This window comes from Lagopus muta, chromosome 4 (genome assembly GCF_023343835.1).
Source record: "Lagopus muta isolate bLagMut1 chromosome 4, bLagMut1 primary, whole genome shotgun sequence".
Lineage (NCBI taxonomy): Eukaryota > Metazoa > Chordata > Aves > Galliformes > Phasianidae > Lagopus > Lagopus muta.
This window is the reverse complement of record NC_064436.1, coordinates 15,560,022-15,584,481: the sequence shown is the minus strand read 5'-3', so window position 1 is coordinate 15,584,481 and position 24,460 is coordinate 15,560,022. Positions and strand designations below refer to the sequence as shown.

Genomic DNA, 24,460 nt, shown 5'->3' with positions numbered 1-24,460 from the left:
AAAAAGAAAAACCATGACAAAAATTAAGGTGGCATTCCAGGTATTAGAAAATGAAGTAGTTTCCATCTCTGACATCACACACAAGTTGCTGATGTGTGCTGCTGTCTTTAGAAGAGAGCATTTGTCTGTACATTTTTAAAGCTGCTTGCACAAGAAGCATTGAAATTGTTGCAGGCCAACAGGATTCCAAAAAAGATGAAGTCTTGTGTTCACATGCACTCTGTGTATGTTGATCAATGTTTTCACATAGGCATAAGTTACTCTTGCTTTTTATGCTGTTAAATAGTAATTTTTATTGTTGTAAGAAATTTTTCTTGAAGTCAATTCTTAAAAGTAAGACATGTTTCCTAGTTTCCTTCATGACTTGGTTGTGCTCCAGTTTGCATTAATTTGTGCTAAGGTTGATGAAATGATCAGATTGACAAAGATGCTTCAAGGCCAATTGGAGAGAAAGGTATTGTGGAGAAAGGGGTAATTTTCTGTTGCAACTGAATGACTAGACAGTTAACTAATTGCTGATGGTAAATTAATTTGAGTTGTTCTCTAATTTGTAAACTAAGTTTAATAAAATATAAAAATTTATGTACCTTTGTTTTTATAAATAGAACTCAGATGTTGCCTGGAAAACACTTATGTTCTTTCTAGGAAGAAGATGTGGTATCTGCCCAGCAAAGAGAAGCAGCATCTGACAAACTCCTGCAACAATTGCAGTCTAGTATCAAACAAGGTAAAGACATGTTGTTGGATGTTACTAATGGGATATGTACCAAAAAAAAAAAAAAAAAAAAAAGCCAAATGGGAACACAGCTCTGGGACCTTGCTTTCTGCGAGCTTAGTTTGAAAGAAGTATAATTCTTTAGTTCAGCTCTGTATGGTTAAATGAGTAACATTACTCCTTTGTTTCAGATTACATGTTAGTGTCCAAGATGCTGAACAAATGAGAACAGAAAGAACAGCCCTGGAGAAACAAATCAGAATGCTTCACACAAAGTGTGCTAATTTAGAAAGGGAAAAGTATGAAGCAGTTGCAGGAGTCCAAGATTGCGTACAGCTGTTAGAAGAAGCTAACCTGCAAAAGAGTCAGGTAAGTCACGAGTGAGGGCATTTCTTAGAGGTCAGAAAACTTGCATCACCTGCAGTTACGAAGTGCCCATTTATGTACATGTAGAGGTATACACACATAGACAACCAAATTTCTTTTATGTCTGTTGTACTAAAATGAGTAATGCAGAACAGAGCAAACTTAGGATACGACCACACATCATTTAGTTTTGTCATACAGTATAAATCTTAGTGAATATTTAAAAACAAAGAGGGCTGTCAGAATAAAAACCAAGGCCTATTATGAATTTATGAGCTAGTTGTGGTGAGGAAAGGAAAGTTGAAAGTAGACAGACTTTCTTTTTTACCTGGTAATACAGGTCCAACAGGGTGAGCTTTGTGTTCAACTTTTCGTTATCCTAAAGAAATCTGAAGTGGTCGTGCAATGAGTCAGCAAAATCTGTAGTCTGGGAAAAAAACCCTCCAGAGGGTTTGAGTGTGTGTGCTGGATGGGAGATGGAATTCAAATGTGCTGTACTGGCTGCTGAACTTACTGTTTTACAGTAATAAAACGGGCCTATGAATACATCATGAGATCCTCAGTGTTATTTAATAAAATTAGTAGTGTTTAATTAATGAAATTAATAGGGATATTTTAAAAAAAAACTTTAAACACAGTGTACCATGATGTGCAGTGTTGATTGGCACGTTTCATGTGAGACAGGAGAGCTAGAAAACTGCAGGAGTCAACAAGGCACATAGAAGAAACTGTAATAAAATGTTTTAAACAATATTTGATTGAACAGTTAAGGGATAATGCTTATGCCAAAAGCGTAGATACAAAAGCTGTCAAATAAAAATGGAAGAATCCACCAAAACTTCCTGAAGGCAGGATCTAATCCAGCGGGTTTGAAAGGTATCGATTCACACACACACACACACACCAAAAAAGTCTCCCTTTATTCCAGTTCTTCATTTTTCCAAAGATCTGCTCTTTGCCCCTACAGGAGACAGAGTGCAGGGACTGGTACACTTGTGTCTAATGCGGGCACTTTGGTGTTTCCATGATAAGCTTGAGCTGTAATCAGGCTTCCAGTAATCTAATGAGTTCTGCTTGCTGGAAAGACTGAGCTTCAATGTGCCTAACAGACTTCAGCCAACAGTAAATTAAGTCTAGATTATTTAATGCACGTAGGAAAAAATAAGTAATCAGTATTCATTCTGCTCAGGCTAGCTAGTTGAGAGTTCAGGAGATAAATGTTCTCTTTTAGCCTGAAGTTGCTTTTCAAATGTGAGGAATGGTCTTCTAATCTAAAGTAACTTCATCCCTTTGCAATACAAGAGTTAGCATTGTCTTCTTTGCTCTTGCTGATTTCATTTCTGTGACAAAGGAGGACAACCCTGTCTGGAAGGAGGGACTGAAACTTTAAAGAGTCCCTGCTACCTGCTGATCTGTTTGTGGAAGGGATCAAAATGTTGACAGAATTCTGGGGTTCTTGTTAACGCACTGCCATGTAATTTGTGCGATTCTTCTTGTTACACTAAAGAGGATTATTGTCTGTTACAGACATCCTTCTTAGACATTTACAGATTTATGATACTCTCAGGCATGCTACTTCCCTTGCGTATTTGTTCTCAGACTTCTGCATCTCATTTGCTTTATGCTCTTACCTCCAGCAATTCCCTTCACTTATTAGGCTATGTTCAAAATGGAAATTAGAAATTATGTTTTCAGTCTGCCTGCTCTTGCTGGCTACCTTTGAACTTGTTAGGTCCTTTTTCCTAGTAAGATATTTCTACATTTACAAGCATTTCCCCAAAGCCTGTGTATGAGGAATACAAGGTAAAATATATATTATTTTTTCCCAGAATTTAAAAGCAAGAAAAACATTCATTTGAAAAGCATTGGTAACATGTATAAATCTCATTCACAGTTAGCTACGTGTTAGAACATCAGAACAGTGCTCTTCATACCATTTTTGACAGAGAAAAGTGGCCAGATAAAAATTATGGTGTAAATAGCATCTCTGAGGTGGTTAGTGAATATTTATTTATTAATTTAGTGAATTATTTATCTTATTTAAGATAAATAAAATAAATAACAGTCTCATTACAAACAACAATTCAGTGTTATGCTCTAGGAGGAAAATTCTGAATTTGCAGGCACTTGCTAATTTATTGCTCTGGCTAAAACATCCTTCATTTTGCAAAGTGGGCATTTTATGAATTAACAAACAACAGCCTAATGCATGCAGTTAGTTAACTAAGCTGTGGCCTCTCTGGTCTCTAAGAGATTATAAGAGGGTCTAACAGATTGTCACAATAATACCCCTTTTTTCATGCTAACATTGTGAAGCACCTAAGCTAAAGCTACAAAATGAGATCAGAAGAATTCTAAGAGTACTTTGAGAAACACAACACAAACTGAATGGGAGCAGTTGAAGAGAATGTGACACATGAACTGTAATGTCATGACAAGAGAACCTTCTACAGACTGGATTCAGATCTCCTAGTGACCTTTCCCACACGTTTCTTCTTTCACTCATCTACATGATACATGTTCTCTATGCTACCTAGGATTTTTCATCTCTTCCACCACGAGCTCTGTGACTTTTTAATTTTTCCAGATCAGCATCTCCCATTTAACAGCAATGCCTTTCCTTCATCCTCTGGAATCCTGTATGGATCCTGGAACGATTCCTTACTACAATCGTATTCTATAACTTTGCACAATCAGTAAGTGTACGCAGCTATAAAATGACTTGACATACAGAGCATCAGGCTAAGTAAGATTATCAGAACAGAAAAATAATAAGTAAAAAAATGCTTACTGATGTTGTAGGCTCATAACATTCTCCAATGGATGGGATCTCTAGAAAGAAATGCTTCCTCAGTGGCAGTCAGCACTTAAATAGGATCTAGGAGAGGTGGAGCCAGGCTCCATTACCTCCACCTGTGCTCCCAGGGCTGACTCATTGCTTGCCACAGGTGGTCAATCAGAGTTGAGGGTGTGATTCCCACATAAATTCCCACCATCTTGGCATACTGAAGAGTTGGTTTTGGTTCTCTGTTTTCCTTTTTGGAGCAGTTTATATATGTGTTTCTTAGCTGCTTATGGATTTTTACTTTTTTGGGGGGAGGGGGAATAATTGGCTTAGACTTAGTCTATTGGCTATTTAAAAAAAAAAAGAAAAAGTGTTCAGCTTTATCTAGGAAAGCGTGTGTGCTCCTGTGCATGTACTCTAATGCTTAACAGAGATCTTTGTGTCATTCCCGTTCTTGCTTTCCTGTTGGGTCTTGGTGTCAGCTGCTCTAAAGCACAAGGCAGAAAGTTCTTCTGAACACCTCTTACGTGTGGTTTCTTTCCTTGCTGCTAGGTATGATGTCACAACTGACAGTTGTGTATTATCAGCAATATTTCTGTTCTTATTTTTGTTTAGGCACTGTTTAAGAAGAAACAAAAGGAAGAGGAAATAAAGAAGATGAAAGATGAAATATTTCAGCTCACAGAAGATACTGCTGCAAGAATTAGAAAGGCAGTAAGTGACGATGTTTAGAAAAAAACCAACTATGAACTTAGAGTTAAAAGTTACATCATTATATATGATGTGTGCTCACATCAGTAGTTTTCTTGTGTTTTGATAATGTAAGTAGGTAGGGCAGTACACTGACAGCATTATGCTCTTTGGCCTTATCATCTAGATAAGTACTCTGCCAACCCAAATGATATTCACACATCTCTCATGAACCAGAAGCACTGCTGTCTATGCAGATACTGCTGTAGAGAAGGTGAAGATGTGGCACTTATTTCAGAAATTCTGTTGAGTAGCATGTGGTCTCATCTTGGAACTTAGCGATGCTTTTTGTATATGTTCAGGTGATAAGAATTGTTGAGTTATAAGATCAGTTTTTTGTCATCTCAGTGCTTCAAAATATTTTCCTATTTGCACAAATAAGGCTCTTCCATGAAGTACAGCTAATTACAAATAAATGCAGTATCACAGCACACCTAAAAAAAAAAAAATCAGAATTTGGTAGAGAAGCTACAAAATTTTATAGTTATCTGTTTTTGTAACATTCATTATTCTCACAAGTGGCTGAAAATTAGGAGCTCCTTGATAACAAACTATTGACAAATGAATTTGCTCTCTGTTGATGTCCCATCTGCAGTTAAAATAAAGCTAATCATATCTCCCTGGAGATTCTTAACAGTTATCCGCATGTCAAATAGACTTGTTTTATTTTAAGGCACACTCCAGATGAAGTGTTCTTATATAAATGTGAAGCCAGTGTCTTGTGTTGCAAGTAGAAAATGCTGTAAACCAATTACCTAGCTTGTAATTTTTCAGAGGTGTAATTGATTTTACCTCCTTTCACTTTCTTCATTATGTTTGCAGTAGCAAAATGTTTGAGACGTCTGTTTATCCAATTAAATATTTAATTAAATGTAAAAGTAAGTCAAGTGAAATCCTACATAATATTATTAACAGTTTGATGAAGAGGGGTTCTTAGTTTTAGACAAAGAGGTTTGATATACTTTCTTTAAACTTGTGTTTCTCTTTATTGTTAAATAGAAGTTACTGGTGATTAGTTGCAAATAAGCAATCACAGTGTTTTTCTTTTGCGATTTTAAAATGCTTTTATGTGTGTACATGGGTCAATCACAGTAGGCTTGGGATACTTTCATCTTGGCCCCTTTGAGAGGTTTAACTAGAATTGCTTTGTTTACAGTGTTTTCTGGAAGGAATTGTGTCTAAATTTGTATTATGGCCAGTAGAAATATTTCTGACTGCACAAGAAACTTTCATTTCAGCCCCAGCAGTCTAACAGTTTCCTGCACACATGGTGTGCTAACAGGCACCAATACTGTGTAGCCCTGGTGTTTCAGGCACACTTAGAAGATACAAGGATGTGAGTTGCAACTTTCCTGCAGCTGGCGATTCTGATGTCTTCTACCTGTCTGCATTTGCCATAAGGCTAAGGCAAAGAAATGAGGGCAAATAAGCAGATGTATGGAATAGAACTGATACTGTTTTTAGTTCTCTGCAAATATGTAACTAGTGAGCTAGATCCTATCCTGGGTCTCTTGTGCTGTCAGGGGAAGGGGAGCGAGCTAGGCTTCAATGCACCTGTGTAGGTCCTGTAGGATCTACTATAGGGCCTCATATAGCTCCAATAGATCCTACAACAGCTCTGGATCTGTACCAGGTCTTCGCAGATGCCTGTTTGCAGACAGCTTATTACTGCTGTGTAACAATTTCCAGTATAGAGCGTCTTCACATCTCTTTTGTACAGCTTGGTTTGCAGAAGGGACAACAAGCAGTGAAAGTATATGGTAACAGTGTGTGGAACTTTTATTGTGAGTTATCTATGTATATATATAATATGATTGAGAGGTTTGTCTGAATGACTTTTTGAGATAGGAACGTGGTGAAAAGCAGGGTCAAATAGAGCGAGCCATTAGAGAAAAGCGAGCAGTGGAAGAAGACCTTGAGAAGGTAAGGCAATGTGTGCCCTTTACATCATGTTTAAGGTCTATCCTCAGTATGAAAATATCTTCATCTTATTTTATTTTCACCTCCCGTGTTTTTCTCTAACACAGGAACGAAGGATTACGCTATGATCCTGGGGATTGGTGATTGATGATCCTTGAGGTCCCTTCCAACCCTGGCCATTCTGTGGTTCTGTGTGATATTTAGTTTCCTTATTTATTGAGTTGATTTTCAGAACATTTAATGTGCATGTCAGTACTTCAAGTTTCAATCTGGGAAATTAAAGTTTTAATAGTAAACTGAAAAAGAGCATTCTTTGGGAAGTGTAAAAAGTAAAAGGAGATGTTGGACACGATCTAAAAGCACACTGGTACATGTTCCAAATCAAACTTCAGCACAGCATGCTGAAAACTAAATGAATGCAAGATCTTGGAATACCTTTTTAGAAGCAGCACTGAAATTCAGCTATAGTCAGTTTTGTTTTAAATCCCTGGAACTAGGACACAGTGAGGAGTAGCCTCTTTACCTTTCTCTGGTTACTGACACAGTAGTAATGATTAAAGATGATCTGGCATGAAATTCTGCTCTTCAGATATGCAGAGAATACGGAGGACACGAATCTGACAATAGAAAACTAGAGCAACGGCATCAGAAATATCTACTTGCAGAGACTACCAAATGTGACCTTCAGCTGAGTCTGCAAACAACACAGCATAAACTGAAACTGCTGGAAATGAAGTAAGTAGTGCACTATAACTCCCTGTAGAAGTATAAAAGGGGGACAGCAGACCACAGAAGGAAAGCTTTCCTTTACAGAATGAGAATTGCAAGCAGCTATTCAAATTTTCATTGTTTTATAAACTACATTGTTTGAAATCTTGCCATATGTCTAAATGCTGTTCACAGGAAAGGTTACTCACTGAAATACTCAGGCAGAAATTACTACTCTGTAAAGTCATCTACAGTGTGGTATCTCCAGGTATACACATATTAGTCCACGTTACATAGCATACTGAATTTCAGGTCTGTGTCCAGAGGTAACAGATGTTATTGCAGTTTCAGTAGTATAATGGTAAGAAGTGCAACGTGATGCACATCTTTAGATCAGGTTATTCTCAGAATGAAAAGCCTAGGGTGTTTTGTTTTGTGTTTTGTTTTTGTGGGATTTTTTTGGTTGTTTGTTTGTTTTTTTTTTTTCTTTAGGTGCTTATGCTATTTATGTATTCAGATTGTAAACCCTATCTATTGTACAGAACAATCACTTAGGAATCTGGAATTGTTATTAAAATGAAAAGCTGCTCTTTTACAGTGCTGTTTTCCTGAGATGGATAGAGTGTTGGGTTGCTTTCATGTAACACTCTAATGCAATGAGAAGTACAGCAGTGATAGCAGGGTGGGCAAGTCCTAGGCTACAGCAAATGAGGATATGCTCAAATGCAGCAGCTATACACAAAGAACTAAAAGAAAAAAATGTACGTTGCATGCACCTGAGCTGCCCAGGGTTGGCCCTGCTTTGCCACCAGGTGCTCAATCACTGGTTCAAGCTGTGTCTTAACATTTCTGCTACAGGTTTATGTGCTGTTTTTTAAGGCTGATGTTAGCTTAATAAGACAGCATTTCTAGGAAAAAATATTTGGAAATATAAATTGAAGGTGAAAGGTTGATTGATGCATGCTTTTTTTCTTTTGAAAATAATTTTGTTTCAGCGTTGTGTGTCTTCAAGATTTATTTAGTCGCTCAGTCTCTGCTGACTGTGCTTGATTAGAAGATCCCAAGTGTTCTATCTTAATTCACAGGAGGAGTAGTCCATATGGTAAAAAGATTTCTCCAACTGATCTCACTTAGTCTAATTCTAGATCTCCATTAATCTGCTGTCTGTATTAGGAATCTCTGCACAACTTTCAGTACAGCGCTCCTCTACTTCAGTGTCCACTGCATTATCAGAGCACCGTGTGGCTAACAAATAATGCAGTAGTGTGGTTGTCAAACACTGCTGCTATGTGTTCTGGAAAAGAAAGTTTTTCAGTGCCAATAGTTGCAAACAAAGACATTTAGCTGAAAGAGGGATCTTGTTTGTGAAGGGTTCCCTTAAATGCACCTGAGCAGACTGCGTTGTGGGATAATGGAATAGTAGGTAACTTTATCAGATCCACGCACCTTTGCCTTCTGAGAGGAATAATAGCTTTGGTCCTTGCTGTGCTTTCTAAATGTGTCCAGCAAAGAAGATTTCAGAAGCAGTGTTACTAATTATGAATGAGGAGCAGCTCATCCAGCCAGCTCTTTATACATCAAGACAAAAGAAGTCATATTAAGCAAGAAATCTCGTTCCAACCGTAGAACCCTTCATTCAAGCTTAACAAATAGGTAGCCATTCAAAAGCACATACCAGAATTCCACATGCCCTTATTCAGACAGGATACCATCAGTCACAGATGAGAGCTGTGGCTTGCCTCCATTTTCCTCTGATGCGTTTAAGATGCGATCAAGAAAGTCCTGACAGATTTTGACTGGGTGAAAAAGAAAAATGTGTTTCTGTAGGGAAAAGCCAGAAATGATTAAGATGATTTTCTATTGCCATTGCACAATTTGCTCACCATGTCTTTGGGAATATGTATCCATTTGAGCATATAATTACAAGTTTATTACACGTTACGTGCTTTCCACAAATGATTATGAATGTAGTTTAAGTGTCCAAAAAAAAAAAGACTTGATTGTATCCTGTTTGTATTTTTAAATGTAGATAAGCAGTATGGAGCACGAGCATGCTGTGAGAGAACATGGATACGAAGTTCGTCTTAGGGAAATGGAAGACATCAGTCAGAAGTCGACTGCTGAGCTTAGACGTCTGTTGACAGCTCAGCAAAAAGCAACAAATAGATGGAAAGAGGAAACAAAAGTGCTTACTGAAACTACAGAAGCTAGGATCAGTAAGTTAAAGTAAGTGCAATTTTGTTGTTGCTCTTCTGGCTGCTGTTACTGTATCAGTTGCTGTTTGGAGCAAGGGTGTGCTCAGTAGAAAAGGAAGGAGAGCAGGCCATGGAATAGATCATGTGCTTCCAGCAAAAAAGAAGCAATGTTCACTTGAGAACCCTCTGACGTGACTCATAATGAAGCTAGCAGCTAACAACTGGCATTAAAACTTTGCATCTTGTTAACATGTGTGAATCTTGTTACAACAGAAAGTAAATTGGAATATCTTTCCATTTTTTTTCTTTCAGAAAAACTCTCTCAGTTTAGAAAAACATAGCTTTGTATCATGAAGACTCCTGTCTTCTTAATTATTCAGAACAGTCTTTATGAAAGTAAGCATGAAATAAACTTCTAGTTTGAGAAGTTGGAAAAAATGTTTGTAGAGGCACATGTTGTGTTCTTTTTGAGCATTTGCTCAAAAATTTATGAGGGTACAAATGTGCTCAGGGCAGTCACCTAACTCAAATATGATACAGACTTGTACCTTTATTTGTGCTGGTTGCCAGGTAACTGGCTCATATTCCAAACACTGCCTATGTATCTTCATTTTTATAGCAGTTAGTCAAGAGACGTTGAATTGTTTTGTTTTGTTTTTAAATGGTATCTACTCTATGGATTGGTTAAAGAGAACAAGGGAATGGAAAGCACCAATGAGATGTACTGCAGCCTTATATTAACAGGCATTTCGAGTTCCATATAGCAGTTTTCAGACAAATGTATATGAAATAATAAGGTTAAAAGGGTTTTGGCCTTTTGTTTTTGTTTTTTTTTTTTAGATGTTTTCTTATCCATTTTCTTCTGATTAATAGGAGTGATCTGAGTCAACAAAAACTTTGTAATCAGGAACTTATTGCTCAGCTGGAATTGGAAACAAAGTAATTGAGGTAAGAATGATAGGACAATTGCTTTCAGTTAGAACCTGATGCAAATACACTAGGGTGCTAACAGAAGCCCATTGAGTATGTTTCTGATTTAAAAACAAGCAAACAACAAAACTTTATAAAGAAGGATATTTGACAGAGCAGAAGACATAGCAGGATAACACAATTGCTGTTGATGGCTGTCATTCAAATAGCAAAAAGGGCATTAATTTTGCTGTCAAATTATTGGAGAAGGCAAAGGGGAGATCATTACTGATTACTGATTAGATTACTAATGTGGCAATTTTAGGCAGTTTAGAAATGTTTGCAAAAACATGCCTTCGTACACATGCATAGCTTTAAGAAGAAGGAGGTGTTGTGCTATGGATAATGTGGCACAGGTAGAGATGAGTTTTTGAGCATACACAGTAGAGCTGACACTGCATGTGCGCATTCCAGTATATGGATAAAAGCAATACCTATTAAAAATTAAGAACATTGCTGTTTTGGAATATGCATTGCTCAACAATTAATGGTCACTTCAGAAAACAGCTGTGCGTCCAGCCTGCCTCATAAATCTGGGATGGTAACCAATTCTGTACAGGAGAAATCCTTGCATTGTTTTTTGTAGCGTTCTGTTGTTTGCGGGAGAAAAACCGGGATGATGTGAGAACAGGTTTCAGAAACTAATGCTAAAGAATAGTGAAGACTTCATACATGGCATGTGGTGAGGAGAAGCTATCTGTAACACAATCATATGATTGTTATCTACTACACTCTTCTCTCCTTTTAATATGGCTACAATATTTGTACTGCACTGTTGTGTAAGTTAAATTACCTGCATTAAAATATCGTCTTTTACGCATCTTATTTCAGGAAGGTGAAACTTAGGCTGAAGATGACTGTGACTGGGGCAGTCATATGATTCGTATTAGAGCTGGAAGCTCTTTATAATGTGTCAGCACTGTGCTTTCAGTCTTACTGTAGGTGGTAAACAGCTCTGCTTTTTAAGGTCCTCTTGCTGTAAGCTCTTCACTACACTACGGATGGGTCCAGAGAAGAGAACTTCATATTTGTAACAAGATGCTTCATTTACACAGGATGAAAAATTAATGACTGAATATCAGAAACATATCAATAGGCTTCAGATGAGACTGAGCCAGGCAGAACAGAGGGCAGCTACAGCATCACAAAAGGTACAAAGCCGTAAGAAAAAGCGCCATTGAAGCGCATACAAAAATGCCACTGAATGTGAGAAAAGAGCTCACTTGGTGTTATTCCTGAGGCACAGGTGATCACATATGTGTGCAGCATTACCACTGTAATTTGAACAGCAGATTTGTCTTGAATGTGTCATCAGCAAACTGGTGCATATTTGATTAAATGTCACTTGGTGACAGCACGATGACCTGACAGCACAGATCTGTTCATGAGAACAAAGTGGGTGCGAATTACGCTCGCGGTTCAAAGTGTGGCAATGAAGGTGGATCACAATTTCTATATTCAGAATATTTTCTTGAAGGAGTCGTTGCAGCTCTTGCTTATGAGCTTTATTAGCTTGGTGTAGCCTACTGCAGTGATGACAAAGAGCAAACGTGCTGATTCTGACCCATCTCCTGGAGGGCGTTCATGGAAGTGTGTCTGATTCCAGTCAGTGCTGCTTCAGTTCACTATCTTGATGTATGTCCCACTAAATGCTGACTGAACATTTCTGAAGAGCAAGCAGCCAGAGGCAAGGCAGGGGAGGACTCCTGAAAGTTGCCAGGGAGAACAAAACCGAGGCTAACTGAGGGTTCTCAGATTGACAAAGATGACTTATTCAGTGTTACATTATTGCACAGCGTAGCTCAAGCAGCATGTTGATTAGAAAGACAATGATGGTAGTAGTGAGCTAAACTACTAAAATTACCAGTCCTTAGCTGAAAGACAATGAATCATAGCTTATTAATAATAGTGATTCGATGGAGGAAAAAAAAAAAATCAAATACAGAATAATGTTTGCAGTTTTAACATGTGCGTATTCTCTGTAAATACCTTCCAAGTACTCCTGCTACCTATTTTTCTATCGTTTGGAAGTCTTTGGCATCTGAAATAAGATGCAAGAATTAATTACCGACAGAATGCATTGTGAATTCTGCAATTTACCCCAAATTCCCATTTATCTCAGCTTTTCTCCTGGATGACATTTTCTGTGTTGAAGCTGCACTGTTGTTTCAATCTTAGTAAAATAAATAAATAAAGATATCTGCTTCTTTTAAACTGCAGCTCAGCACGTTAACTACATGGAAGAGAAAGGCTACTTCTCTGAAGGAACTAGAAAATATTTAACATGAAGCATCAATAATATTCGCACCACAGTGGAGGTAAGAAGGTAGCTGGAGAAACTCGGAATTGTACCATTAAAATCAAATGCACAACAAGGTTTGTAAAACTTCATCTATATATTTTGTTTCACTCAGGTAACAAAGAAGGCTGGCTGAAGATCCATACTGTCTCTGTTTGCATGGCGGAGATCAGAAGACTGCAAACTGATGTAATTCAAGTCCTTTAATGCAGCAGACGAAACAGTCTGATACAGTGCTGTGGCGTGTTACCAGTTTCAGTCTTAAAAAAGGAACTGGTTACATCCAACTGAGACAAAAGTGTTTACAGGGAATAGAGTTCATTCGACTGAGATTCTGAAAGATCTTTGTTCATATACAGTTGGTATTTCTCTTCATTTTGTAGAGCAGTAACTTGGGAACACTTTGAAGATCTTAGATGAATCGTAGTGAGGCAGTAATAAATATCATGAATGTCAAATAGCTCTTATGATAGAAGCTACAACTGGGAAATGCCTCCATTGCCTTTCACTGTTAAGCATTCAGCTCAGTTTGCTATGTCTCTGGGAAACGGTGTTGCTACAGCTATTCTTACAGCTAGTTTTCAAGGACCCTCACCTTTCTTCAGTTCCGCTTCCCCCTCCCCTCCCCCCATTCCTGTTTGACAATTGTTCCTTGCTTTTCCGCTTGGAACTCCAGTTCTCAAATGAATTTGTGCAAAGTTGGTCATCTAGCTTTGAGTGTGTTGGAATTCTACAAATGCCAGCATGTGGGAATCCTTGATAGCTGAGAAACTTCATATGTATTACTCTAAATTTATAGCTTAATTCTGTTGTTTTATTTCACTATATGTAATAAACATTTTATATGTGTAGCTACTTTTGACCAATGTTGTACTAAGTTAACTTGTAGTCATTTCTCTTAAAGATGAAGAGCACGATTTTGTTGTAAGACTTGTAATCCAGCTCATAGATAATGCTTATCCTCCTTAGCCAGTGCTTGTTGACAAGTGTTGTTACGGGCAAACACAGTCCATGAGTCTGTCATACCATCCCCATTGCATTTGCATTTTAGAGAACAAACAAAGTGGATCACCAGATAAAAGCAGGTTTGTGGTACCTCCTGAAAAGCTTGTTGTTTATTATAGAGGAGCCTGCAGGATGGAGGCAACCGGAAGGAAAATTTCTGCTTACCTTAGAGGAGTTTACTGTTTCTACAATTGCACATGCACCAGCACGTTGCTCACAAACTGACTGTTGGGAGGTGAGGTGCTTGTTGAAACAATCAAGGCTTGAGATTGGCTATTTTGATGAGTTTTGCACTTTCCCATGTGATACAGGATTACTTAAGGGAACCCTTATTGATCCAGGATTGGTTGTGACACCAAACAACAGGCAAACCAAAGAAAGCGAGGCTGAGTCCCATTCCACGACTTGACCCTTTCTCAGGCATTATCCTGGACCTTCCCAGTAGTGGTTGAGACACGAGTCAAAATAAGGGAAAGGACGTCCAATCCCTCCCTGTAGCTTAATTGTCTCTGAAAGTGTCGTCCAGGCTCACACTAAAGCTGAGTCATTTGGACCTCATGCCTTTCAGCAGAGGAGGTGAAAGGCCACAGACAAATAGTGGTGATCAATGGTTCTATGTCCAGGCAGAGGCCAGTAATAAGCAGTGCCCCGCAGAAGGCTTTCTTGGGACCAGTGCTCTTTAACATTTTCATCAATGGCGCCCATAATGGAATTAAGTGCACCCTGAGCAAGTCTGCTGCTGACACCGAGCTGAGCGGCGCAGTGGACACAGTGGAAGGAAGGGATGCCATTCAGAGGGACCTCAGCAGACTCGAAGGGTGGGGCCGGGTGAACCTAATGAGGTTCAACACAGCACAGTGCAAGGTTTTAATCCTGGGCCAGAGAAATCCCAGGCATCCTTACTGACTGTTGAGTCCTTGGCCACTACTGTCCAACTCATGCTGTGCCTGTGCAGTACTGACCTGGGGAATGGGGAATGCAGAATTTTAACTTTTTCTCTTTCAGATTGACATTTGTTCTACTGTTAACTCAGCTTCTATACTGCTTCAAGCAGGCTCATGGCACTAGAACTAAGCATGATTTCTCTATTTTATTCCAAAGCCTTGTTAACTCCAATTGCTGCCCTAGAACTTTACTTGCAAATCAGCAGGTAGGCTCTATTTGATGAATCGATGCAAACCTTTGAAGACTTTACTTAAAGCTGGAGTTCTTGCTTGCGTGTTTTTCAGACAGATGGTGTTGTCATCGGTGTTGGTGGAGATCTGCAGCTTGAGAAAGGACAACTCGCCAAAGCTTTGCTAAGAAAGACAAGGCCAAGGCTTCAGGCAGATTTAATTGATGAAGGCCTGGGAAAATCACCTGGTGAAGGATCTGTGTTCACAGCAAGAGGTTACAGTCTGAGTTGCAGTTATGTGTTTCATGCTGTCACACCTCGATGGTCAGAGGGAAGTGAATCTGCAGTGAAGGTACAGGAGTTTTTATTTACTTAAACTCTTAATTTGAATGGGCTTTACGGAAGATTTGACGCAACTTCTTTGAAATGAGGGAGGCTATCACAGGAGATGAGCGAGTTTGGGCTATTTTTTTAGCTGTGTTGCTCACACCTTGTTGACTGTTGTGTTCTTTCTGATGCGCGTGAGATGATGCTAAGAGATAGTACTTTACCTTTTAGCTGAATTGTACCTTCTGGAAAAAGTAACTTTCAGTCGTGGAAAAAATAGTTGTGCTTTACAGATCGTGGGCAGGCTCGTCACAAAATGCCTGCAGACTGCTGAGGAACTATCTGTAAAGTCCACTGCTTTCCCAGGGATTGGAACAGGGATCTTAGGGTTCCCAAGCCCCGTTGTTGCTAAATTGCTGTTTGGCAAGGTGTATGAATTCAGTAGTAAAAAGAAAACCAATTCTCTTCTGGAGGTTCACTTTCTGTTGCATCCAAAAGATGTAAAAATCTCCAGGTGAGTCACGGTGCTTTTCTCTTTCAATTACCTGCTATTCTGTTTGAACCTGTCTCATGGTATGTGGCTATGTGTTGTTCTCCAGAGAATCTGCAGGCTGCTTGTTATCGTATAAAGCGTAGAGCCGTTTGCTGACAGGCTCTTTTGAACGTAGCTTGTCCTGTGCAGCACCGCTTGTTTCCTGTCCTTTTCTATTCCCTGGTAATAATGCAGATGAAAGCGTAATTACTCTTTTGATTCTTCCATACGTAAGGCTCATCTGCAGATGGACTTGCTGCAACTTCTGCATAGATGTCTTCACTCTTGGAAAAGGAATACTCTCCATAGGTTTAGATGAAGTCTATGAAGAATAATTACGTTAGGATTGCATGCTGTTAAAACTCTCCAGTGGAAAACAGATTGGTGTTCTGCATCCCGCTTTTTTTCAGTGTCACTTTAGAATGGCTTTCTATGCTTTCACTGAACTTATTACGAGGGTTGACTGTAGTTTCCTTTTCTAGGCGTTTTCAAATGAATGTGAGAGACGGTGCGGCAGTGATGTAGATGAGGCTAGCGAAGGCACGGCTAAGTTTATTTTCTAGAGGCTACGTTCATGGTGGTGTAGGGTTTTCTATTATTATTGGTATTAGTAGTATTACTAGCTTTTAAATTTTCCAGGTAGCATATTCACGATAGATACTTAGATATGTGATGAACATACTGTTCCCAAAGTCCAAGTGGATGTTGTAAAGGCGGTACGCAGTATGTATGAGCATAACATCTGAAACAGTGCTGGAGATAGCAAGGAAAAAACATTCTTATGATTCATTATCTGGATGTAGCGTCCACACGGTAAGGAAGCAGAAGGCAGAAGCGAGGTTCTTTTCTTTTCCTGATGTAGTCTTCCCTTATCTCCCAGGAAGAACCGGTCAGTTCCCGCTTATGTGTCTTAACGGGGCCTCTTTGCAATGCTCTCAAAGCTACGTTCAGATCAACAGCAAAAGCACCCTGAAATGTCGTCAGTGCTGTCCAGTTTAGTAGGACTGTAGAGTGTGGAAAATGAGTATTTGTTGAAAACTCGATCAAGTTTTTAGAAAAAATACGTAGACAAAAAAGTTGCTGTCACGCAGTTGAGAACTTGCCCCAAAACTCCCTTCGAGACAGGAGCAAAGGAGTGAGATTTGCAAAGTGTGCTGCTGTTGTACCTCCATGCTTCATGAAGACTGATACAGATAAGTGTTGCCAAGAAACATCTCTATAGCAGGAGTGTGGTAAAACGTGTTTGTTTTTTCCCAATATGTCAGCATAAATAGCAATGATGGGAGCAAGCGAAGGCTGGTCTGAGACTCCCATGAGAAGGAATGATTTTCAGTTACTGATGCGGGCAGCGTTCTCACAGGTAGAGCCCAGGGATGAACTGCGGTCTCGGCAGGCTTTGTACCCACGAATGCTCCTCTGCTCAGTGTCTGTATTTCTGTCCTACAGTTTTCTTTGGTTGCATTTCAAGCCCAGCACAGGATGTATATGAGATGACAATCGGCTCCATGAAGTTCCAGGTGGCCGCTGGTGATATTACCAAGGAAACTGGAGATGTCATTGTAAACATATCAAACAAAACCGTCAACCTCCAAACAGGTACTTCAGTTGGTATTACGTGTGGAAATAGTGTACGTGGTTGGAAGAGTAGGTGAGGCGAGAGGGAAGTTTTCTTTTATTCTGAGCTACTGGATAATGTGTTTTAAGACTTGTAGAAAAGTGAAATTAATAACTTGAATTTTTCAATAGAATCTCTTCAGAGAACATCTCTTAGATTAAAGGAGATGAACCTTATTGTGTTTTTTAGCACAGTGAGACTTTTTAGGTTTCTCAAGATATCGTTTTGGACTTGAAAAATGTAAGCCTAAAATTTAAACAATACTAACTAATTATAACCTGTGCTTTTACCAAAAATGAGAGAGAGTATGGAGTATCTGATTCTGCCTTAGGCAGGACTTCAAGGGAATTAACAGTAGTAACCGTGGAGTCATATGCTTCTTGTCTTTCAAGGCGTCTCTAAAGGTGCTGGGAAAGAGGTTGAAAACGAGTGTGCTGAACTAGGTATGGTGCTACTTTTCTGTCCTTTTTGAAGGCTTGCATGCAGGACAGGGAGTTGTTTGGAGTTCTTTCTCAGTGCCTACTGTACACCTATCTGTCCTATGCGCTGGGTTACATCAAGTAGTCTTAAATCGGTTATTGCGATGTATGTAAAACATCTAACAAGGAAAGGAAGAGGTGTTTTCAAGACAAAAGAGCATCTAAGCCTTTGTAAAGGGCAAGATCTACCTATGATTGCATCCTCTAATTCCAGTACAGCTTTTGAGGGACATAGACAAGTCCACGGAGAACACAGGTGTGAGTTGGGTGATGTTAGCAGAACCCTTAATAGAGAAGCTATGTTTCATTGGGAGTAACTCCCTGCCTGCAACTTCTTTTCTTATCCCTGAGTGAAAAAATGTTTGCCGTTGTCTTCAGTAGCAACCCACCGCTGTACCCTCTCCATGACTAAGAAGGAAAATCTTTGCATCTGGGTTCCTGCCTTAAAAGAGGCATTTGCAGACCAAATTGAGCTAGTGAATACATTGAATGGGGAGTAAGGGTGGAGAAGCATTTGGCTTAAAAGCCTGTTTGCAGGCTTCCCTTATTTTGATAACAGAAGGGAGAAAGTCTCTGGTGTGGAGCTCAGCTCACAAGACCAACGAAAGGGAAGAATTACATGGAGGAGACAGGCAGACTCGTGTTAAGACTGACTGCAGTGCTTGGTCTGCATGAAGTGTTGTACGTCTGCGGAGCAAACTTCGAAAAGGAAGGCACACAAAACTGTATTTGGCAAACAAGGCAAACAGCTCACGATCATAAAATGAATCCCAGACAGTAAAAATAAAGAGAGGGAGGTGTTTATCAGCATGGGGAAAGAGACTTGGAGCTTATCCTGGGCTGTACTTGTCATCGTTTCTTATCTCCCAATGGCGATTACTACATATATATGTCGTATATAATTGTCGATTGTTCATTCACTCCTGCTTACGTTTCAGCCTTGCAGCCTAATGCTGGCTATATAACCACCAAAGCAGGAAGCTTGCCATGCCAAAAATAATCCATTTTGTCGCCCAAGATGATATGAAAGTGCCAGTCTCCAAAGTGCTTCAGGAATGTGAATTACAGCAGTACGCCTCTGTTACCATCCCAGCAGTTGGAGCAGGTTTGTCTCTTCTTTTTGAACTGGTCTGGTACGTGCAATTCTGCAGATCTCAGAGCTGAAACAATTAGCTTGTCTGGAAGGGTAGTTCTTTAATGAAAATATATTCAGCAACTGCAGACTTCAAAACCATCACTGGAAACTGATGAAGAGACTGGAAACTTCATCTTTGATGTAGGTAGCAGGTGATGAGTACGAGTGCTCTAAAGCTGACTCTTTTTCGATAACAGGGGTTCCAATTTATTTATAATATATGCATACGTTTATGAAGAACCTTAAATATTTGTTACCACAGCATGATATGTAAAGCAGCTCATTGGTTAAAGCCAGGGAGCTAATTCTCTGTTGGTAAAATCAGTAGATGATGGAGTTCTGTCTAGCAGACACGCGAGCGGGTATGGAACGTGAACAGGGATGGAATGTGAACAGGTCAAAACTGTCACATCAGCCATTTTTGCCTCCCTGTTTTTTCATTAGGTCAGCAAAATTCTTTATATGTTCCTTATGTAAGTAAGAGAATTCAGATTTAGGGTTTCAACATGAAGAGGCCTCTTGCATGAATAAAACTAGAGCAGTTTTAGGAGTAAAGCGTTCCCTAGCGGCCTACTGAGAGCCGGTTCTCTGGCTGGTCAGGTAGGTACCCCGGCCGTATCATCCACACCATTGCCTCATCGGTTGCTGCGTCAGCAAAAGTAAGCTTCCATTTCTAAATTGCCAACCTGAAGTTAGTTGAGTCGTTTGTGACCCATGTGATTACGGGAACAATCGTAACTATTCTGTTAAAGATGTTATAATCCTATTCAAGGCTATCTGTAACTGGTTCCAGGTCAGGCAGGCTGTTTTCCGGACATAGTCGCTGACGAGATGATGGATGCAGAAACTGACTGCAAGGAGGAACTCTACTCCATCTGTGAAAACTATTAAATCTGTCATTTTTCAGTCGTATCTGCTGACTGTGTTCCATACAAGCTTGAAAAAAAGAGAAAATCCTGGTAAAGAAGATTCAAAGAAGATTCCTACGTGTCCTTTGACAGTATGACAAATACGTGCGTGGAAAGTGCTTTTATAAGAAAGCAGAAAGCTGTCTCACTCGTCATTCACAAGACAAAGTACCTGGCGAATATAGAAGGTGGATATGCTACAGATGGGGATGGACAACGTATGGTGCTTACACGTACTGATAAATCTGCAGGTTAGTAAAAGCATCTCGATGAGTCGGGTTGGTATTCACACACGAAGGTAGGTTGCATCCGGCTGACTCAGAGTAATAGGAAGAATATGTAGAATATTGTGAGATGCTGTTTGTCCATTTCTGGAGAAAGCGTTAGACTGGGAGATGACAATAACAGGATCGTGCAGCTAAGTAAAACTGTTGGAAATGTAGATAATGCCTTTAGAGGTTCTTAGCAGGCTTGCTAGCAATGATTAGACATGCCTGTAGCAGTTGTCCTTCTAAATCGTTTCTATTCTCCAGAGGGGCCCTCTTTATCTCAGCGATTTCCATTACAAAGAGCTATCTTTCTCCTGCCCTTACAGGACTCTTCCCGGTGGGTTTCTTTTCTTCACCCTGCTGTCATTCCGTTTTACAGGGGCTCATTTTATATCTTACCGGGATCAATTTATATTCCATTTAACTCTTGGAAACAGAAGTCGTCAGGTTTAAGTAGTTGTGCGCCTCTCAGTGCCTCACATATTCCATCAGATGTTTATGTTTGCTTTATTACTGGACAAGTTGTTGCTTTTGAGAAGAGGACACCCTCTTGATTTGACGGAGCCTGACGTGCTAGGTGTGCTTAGGGAACGCGTCAGCCGCTGTTAGTGTTCAAGAGCAGAGCTCAGTATGAAATCGGAGGAAGGAAAGAAGACCTCCGCTTTTCAGGTGAAGCATGCGTTGCTGGAGCTCCAAACTCCATCCTCCTTTTTCAGATGCTCTGCTCCTAGTTGTTGAGAATTAAGTGTCTGTTCCCTCCCCAGTGTGGGCAGAAGGCAAACAAAGATGTTTCTATTCCTCCAATAGCGAAGGAGAACAGATTTGTCTAGGAGCTACCATTCCAACACATCAGAGGTCAGTGCAACGACGATCTGTCAAATAAAGCATCTTACTCTTCTGGGTTTTGTTTCTTTGTTTTTAAAAGATAGGCTCCTGGCTGACTGTAAGTGAACAGGCAATAATGATAAGCTATATTGAGTATAAGCTTTCAAAGGAGGAGGGCATATTTCACTTTAAGCAGCGGATTTGGGTAAATGATTGATGTGCTTCTTCCGCAGATCAGGAATCAACAGCACTGCCCGAAAAATGGGACGACATGCAAAATCAGCAGCTCAAAATAGCGGAATTGAAACCAGAAGCAAAAGACTACAAGCAAGTGAAGGAAAGGTTTCTGAAGACCGCTCCATCACTGAATCTGAAAATTGAAAAGGTAAAAGCATGTAATCGTTTATAAGCATACATACAGCTAATGAATAACGACTGGTAAACAGTGGAAAAAATAAATTCCTTTGGAATTTGTTGGACAGGTCTTTACAGCAAAAGAAAGGGACACAGTTTTTATCTGCTTTCCTAATTGACTTAAAAGTGTGTGTGTGTGTGTGTGTGTGTATTTAAGTCACTATCTGAAAAGGTTGCACAAAACCATCAATAACCACCCAGTTGTCGAGTGCCTGTGATCCTCATGACCTTCAAACCTGGTGTAAAATATCTCTGCCCCTAGTAAGAAACTAATTATGAAATCCAGTTTTATGATGCTGTGAAAACGCAGATACGGCAATTTCAGTCCAAGTGCCCGTGGGTATCGTCTGTGTTCATGCAGCTACCATGCCCTCTGCAGCGGGAAGGGCCACAGAACCAGGTACCAGATCAGGTAGCAAAGGTCAGCAAGCAGAGGGGATTCGCTGTGCGGAAACCAATGTAAAGCGATTTGCCAGTGAAGGTTGTTACTAGCGATGTCTTCAAGAACATTTGTTCTGTCTCAGCAGCGTGGACTGCTCACTTGTGGCAGTGCAGAGGCGTATACCGGATTGCTTGCTAACACACCACTCCTCAGTGGGGTAGCTCTGATTTAAGCTGGTTTGGTTATATGAAGCCAGTTGTGATATCATCTAGTTCCCCAGTACATTTTTCAGGCTCAAGCTGTTAGTTTCAAGCATTAGCTCCTCCTGGAGTCACAGGGGACTAAGTACATCTGCACATAAGCATTTCTTCTTCAGAGCAGCCAAGTACTCAACAGTCAAGTTGCATGAGAATTTATTTAGGATGTTCCCCCTAAGACCAGGAGATTAGTGACAGCAATAACGTCGAACCGATTTTAAATTTGCATTTATTTGATGCAGCAGTTGCTTCTAAGGTACCTGGTGAGCGTGCTCTTTTCTTCAGCAGAGCAGAACGTTTCTCCCTTAAGCCACGTGTGCTCAGCAGGTGGATGTTTTGCGTATGACCCAGAAGCCAATCTCACAAAGCAAGACTATCTCTTGTAGTTTTCTATGGATTGTTTCTGTTGCATTCTGGGTTGGGTTCTGCTGTTTCATTCTGCTGAAATCTGGAGCCACGTGCCCAACGTATTTTATGATCTAGTGTCCACGTGTCGGTAGCTGGGAGGAGAATCTTGGGACACTGAATGGTTGATACTCGGATGTCTTTCTTAACAAGAAAAACTGAATGTCTTATTTTCAAACTTTGCAGATTGAAAGGGCCCAGAACCCATCTTTGTGGAAAGTCTACAGAATAAAAAAGTGTCAGATGGACGACAAAAACAGCGACAACAGCAATGAGAAGTTTCCGTCCCGTGGGGCAAGCGCAGCGTCGTTAACCTTCATTAGCAACTGTGGATTTAACCGCAGCTATGCTGGAATGCACGGTAACGTCCGTTTCAGAACTACTCGTTTTCCTGGAGGGGGCTAGGAATAATTTGCCATGCTATCCGTGTAGTCCTGACGTGTGTGCCAAACTGTTAAATCTCTCTGTTGCAAACAAAAACCAAAATTGCCACCTCCAGAGCTTGCGGATATCTTGGGAGTGGTTGCTGTTAATTAATTTGTGTTTGTTTGCTTTGGCCTACAGCTGCACCGTATGAAAATGGAACTTGGCTGTTCACGCCAGCTATTCTGCTAATGACCTCTACTCAAAACCAGATGCAAACGTGGAGCGGGTTCACCTGCAAACAACCGGAAGAGCGGAGATGCAGACCTTCTGGACACAAGTTCTCATGTAACACTCATTCAGAGTAAGTGTACAAGGACAGTGGCAAAGGACATTGTGGAAATGATGACAGAGTAAATCTAATGTCACCGAGCGTTCTCCAGCAAGTTCCAAACCACTTCTTGGATGTATGACCACTTAGGACCATTCAATGCTGCGATGGCAAATTTGAAATAAATTTAATATCAAGCTATGCTAGACAATTATTGTTGTCCAGTTATTATTATATGTATATTGTTGAGTAAGTTAGCTCATAGCTTCTAGTTTTGTGTCTTTCTTGTAAGGAAATTGGCAAAGGATTGAAGGAAAAAAAAGTATATTCCCATCCTGTCAGTATTTAGAGGTAACTAAGGAAAAGGAAGACTGCTCCGTAAGTTTCCTTTTGTGACTCCAAATTGTCCCTTATGTCACGAGACTGACACCTTACTGCCTCCAGATTGAGCGCCTCGCTGTAACTAGGGAAAGAAAAAGAAAAAAAGAAAAAAATGCCCTTTCTGAAATCATCTTTGAGATTTGTGTGGATCAGCTTTCAAAGACAGGCAGAAATACTCCGTGTCTGTTTATTTAAACTCAGGTTCAAAATGAGACCTTGCTGCTGTTGCCTCTTGCCAAGCAAGCCGAGAGCATAAAGCAGCTGTTTCAAAAAACACTGGGATTCTTTTTTTTTTTCTTTTCTGATAAGACAGAAAATAGAAATTTTACTGGTGATCAATTTTGTGGTCAGGAAAGGGTGGGCTAATGAGATGGAAATGCCATTGAAGTCATCACTGCATCTCTGTTTCAAGAACGTTGACATGTTAGGCTTACACAGGCTTACACGTTTGACGCACATTTTATCAGTTGTCCCTTCCGTCTTGCTCAGAGCGCTGGATGGCAGCTGCAGTTAGGGCACCAAACAAGAAAGCGGTACAGAACTGGAGAGCAGACCTGCCGAGCTGCTCATCCCTACCTGGTTCTCCCCATTCCCTGGGCATCTCTTTATTTCAGTGAGGATGTTTGCCTGATACAGGTATGAACCGTTTGACGTGTTCCCTTACTTATCTAAAATCCTTTTTACGGCTGCTCTTTCTTTTGCTAAGAAAAGGGGAAGAAGGACGAATGAAAGCTTCAAGTAAATGGCAACGTTTTCTCTTTCCACCGTCTGTTTAGCAGCCCGGTTCAAACGCAGTTCCCGACTTCTGCCAGCAGCTCGCGCCGTTGATCTTCCTCGCACCCAGGAACACAAGGCTTCCGACAGAAACCTCCCCGGAGCTGCACCAGAGCTGGTGTGACAAACAGGAGGGACAGCACAAAGGCCGTAAAGGAAAAAATGTTTTGAAATATATTCCACGGTAGACTACAAAGCAACTTGTTATTGGCACACCCCGGGCTCGTGGCGAGGCTT

At 40.2% G+C, this 24,460-nt stretch overlaps 1 protein-coding gene and 1 long non-coding RNA gene across 6 annotated transcripts; both read left to right on the top strand.

Annotated features, from left to right (window-relative positions):
- The first annotated feature begins 398 nt into the window (after positions 1-398).
- On the top strand, positions 399-16,035 carry LOC125691551 (uncharacterized). 4 transcript variants are annotated; one of them, XR_007376159.1, is made up of 11 exons: positions 399-454; positions 646-727; positions 907-1,084; positions 4,482-4,580; positions 6,465-6,539; positions 7,126-7,271; positions 9,274-9,470; positions 10,313-10,387; positions 11,464-11,559; positions 12,629-12,726; positions 12,823-13,768. It is a non-coding gene; the product is annotated as an uncharacterized LOC125691551 (long non-coding RNA). The 4 variants fall into 4 exon arrangements; XR_007376160.1 differs by lacking the exons at positions 399-454; positions 646-727 and adding an exon at positions 14,942-16,035 and having other exon boundaries at positions 746-1,084; positions 12,823-12,896; XR_007376158.1 differs by lacking the exons at positions 399-454; positions 646-727 and having other exon boundaries at positions 746-1,084.
- Positions 16,036-17,690: 1,655 nt separating this feature from the next.
- LOC125691548 (protein mono-ADP-ribosyltransferase PARP14-like) lies at positions 17,691-24,460 on the top strand. Of its 2 annotated transcripts, none has more exons than XM_048940942.1 (7): positions 17,691-17,743; positions 18,718-18,884; positions 19,822-20,073; positions 21,150-21,301; positions 22,561-22,735; positions 22,939-23,101; positions 24,226-24,460. In XM_048940942.1, exons 3-7 carry the CDS (start codon positions 19,917-19,919, stop codon positions 24,275-24,277), a joined length of 699 nt encoding a protein of 232 aa, XP_048796899.1. In that variant the 5' UTR covers positions 17,691-17,743; positions 18,718-18,884; positions 19,822-19,916; the 3' UTR covers positions 24,278-24,460. The 2 variants fall into 2 exon arrangements, with proteins under 2 accessions (XP_048796899.1, XP_048796898.1); XM_048940941.1 differs by having other exon boundaries at positions 19,708-20,073.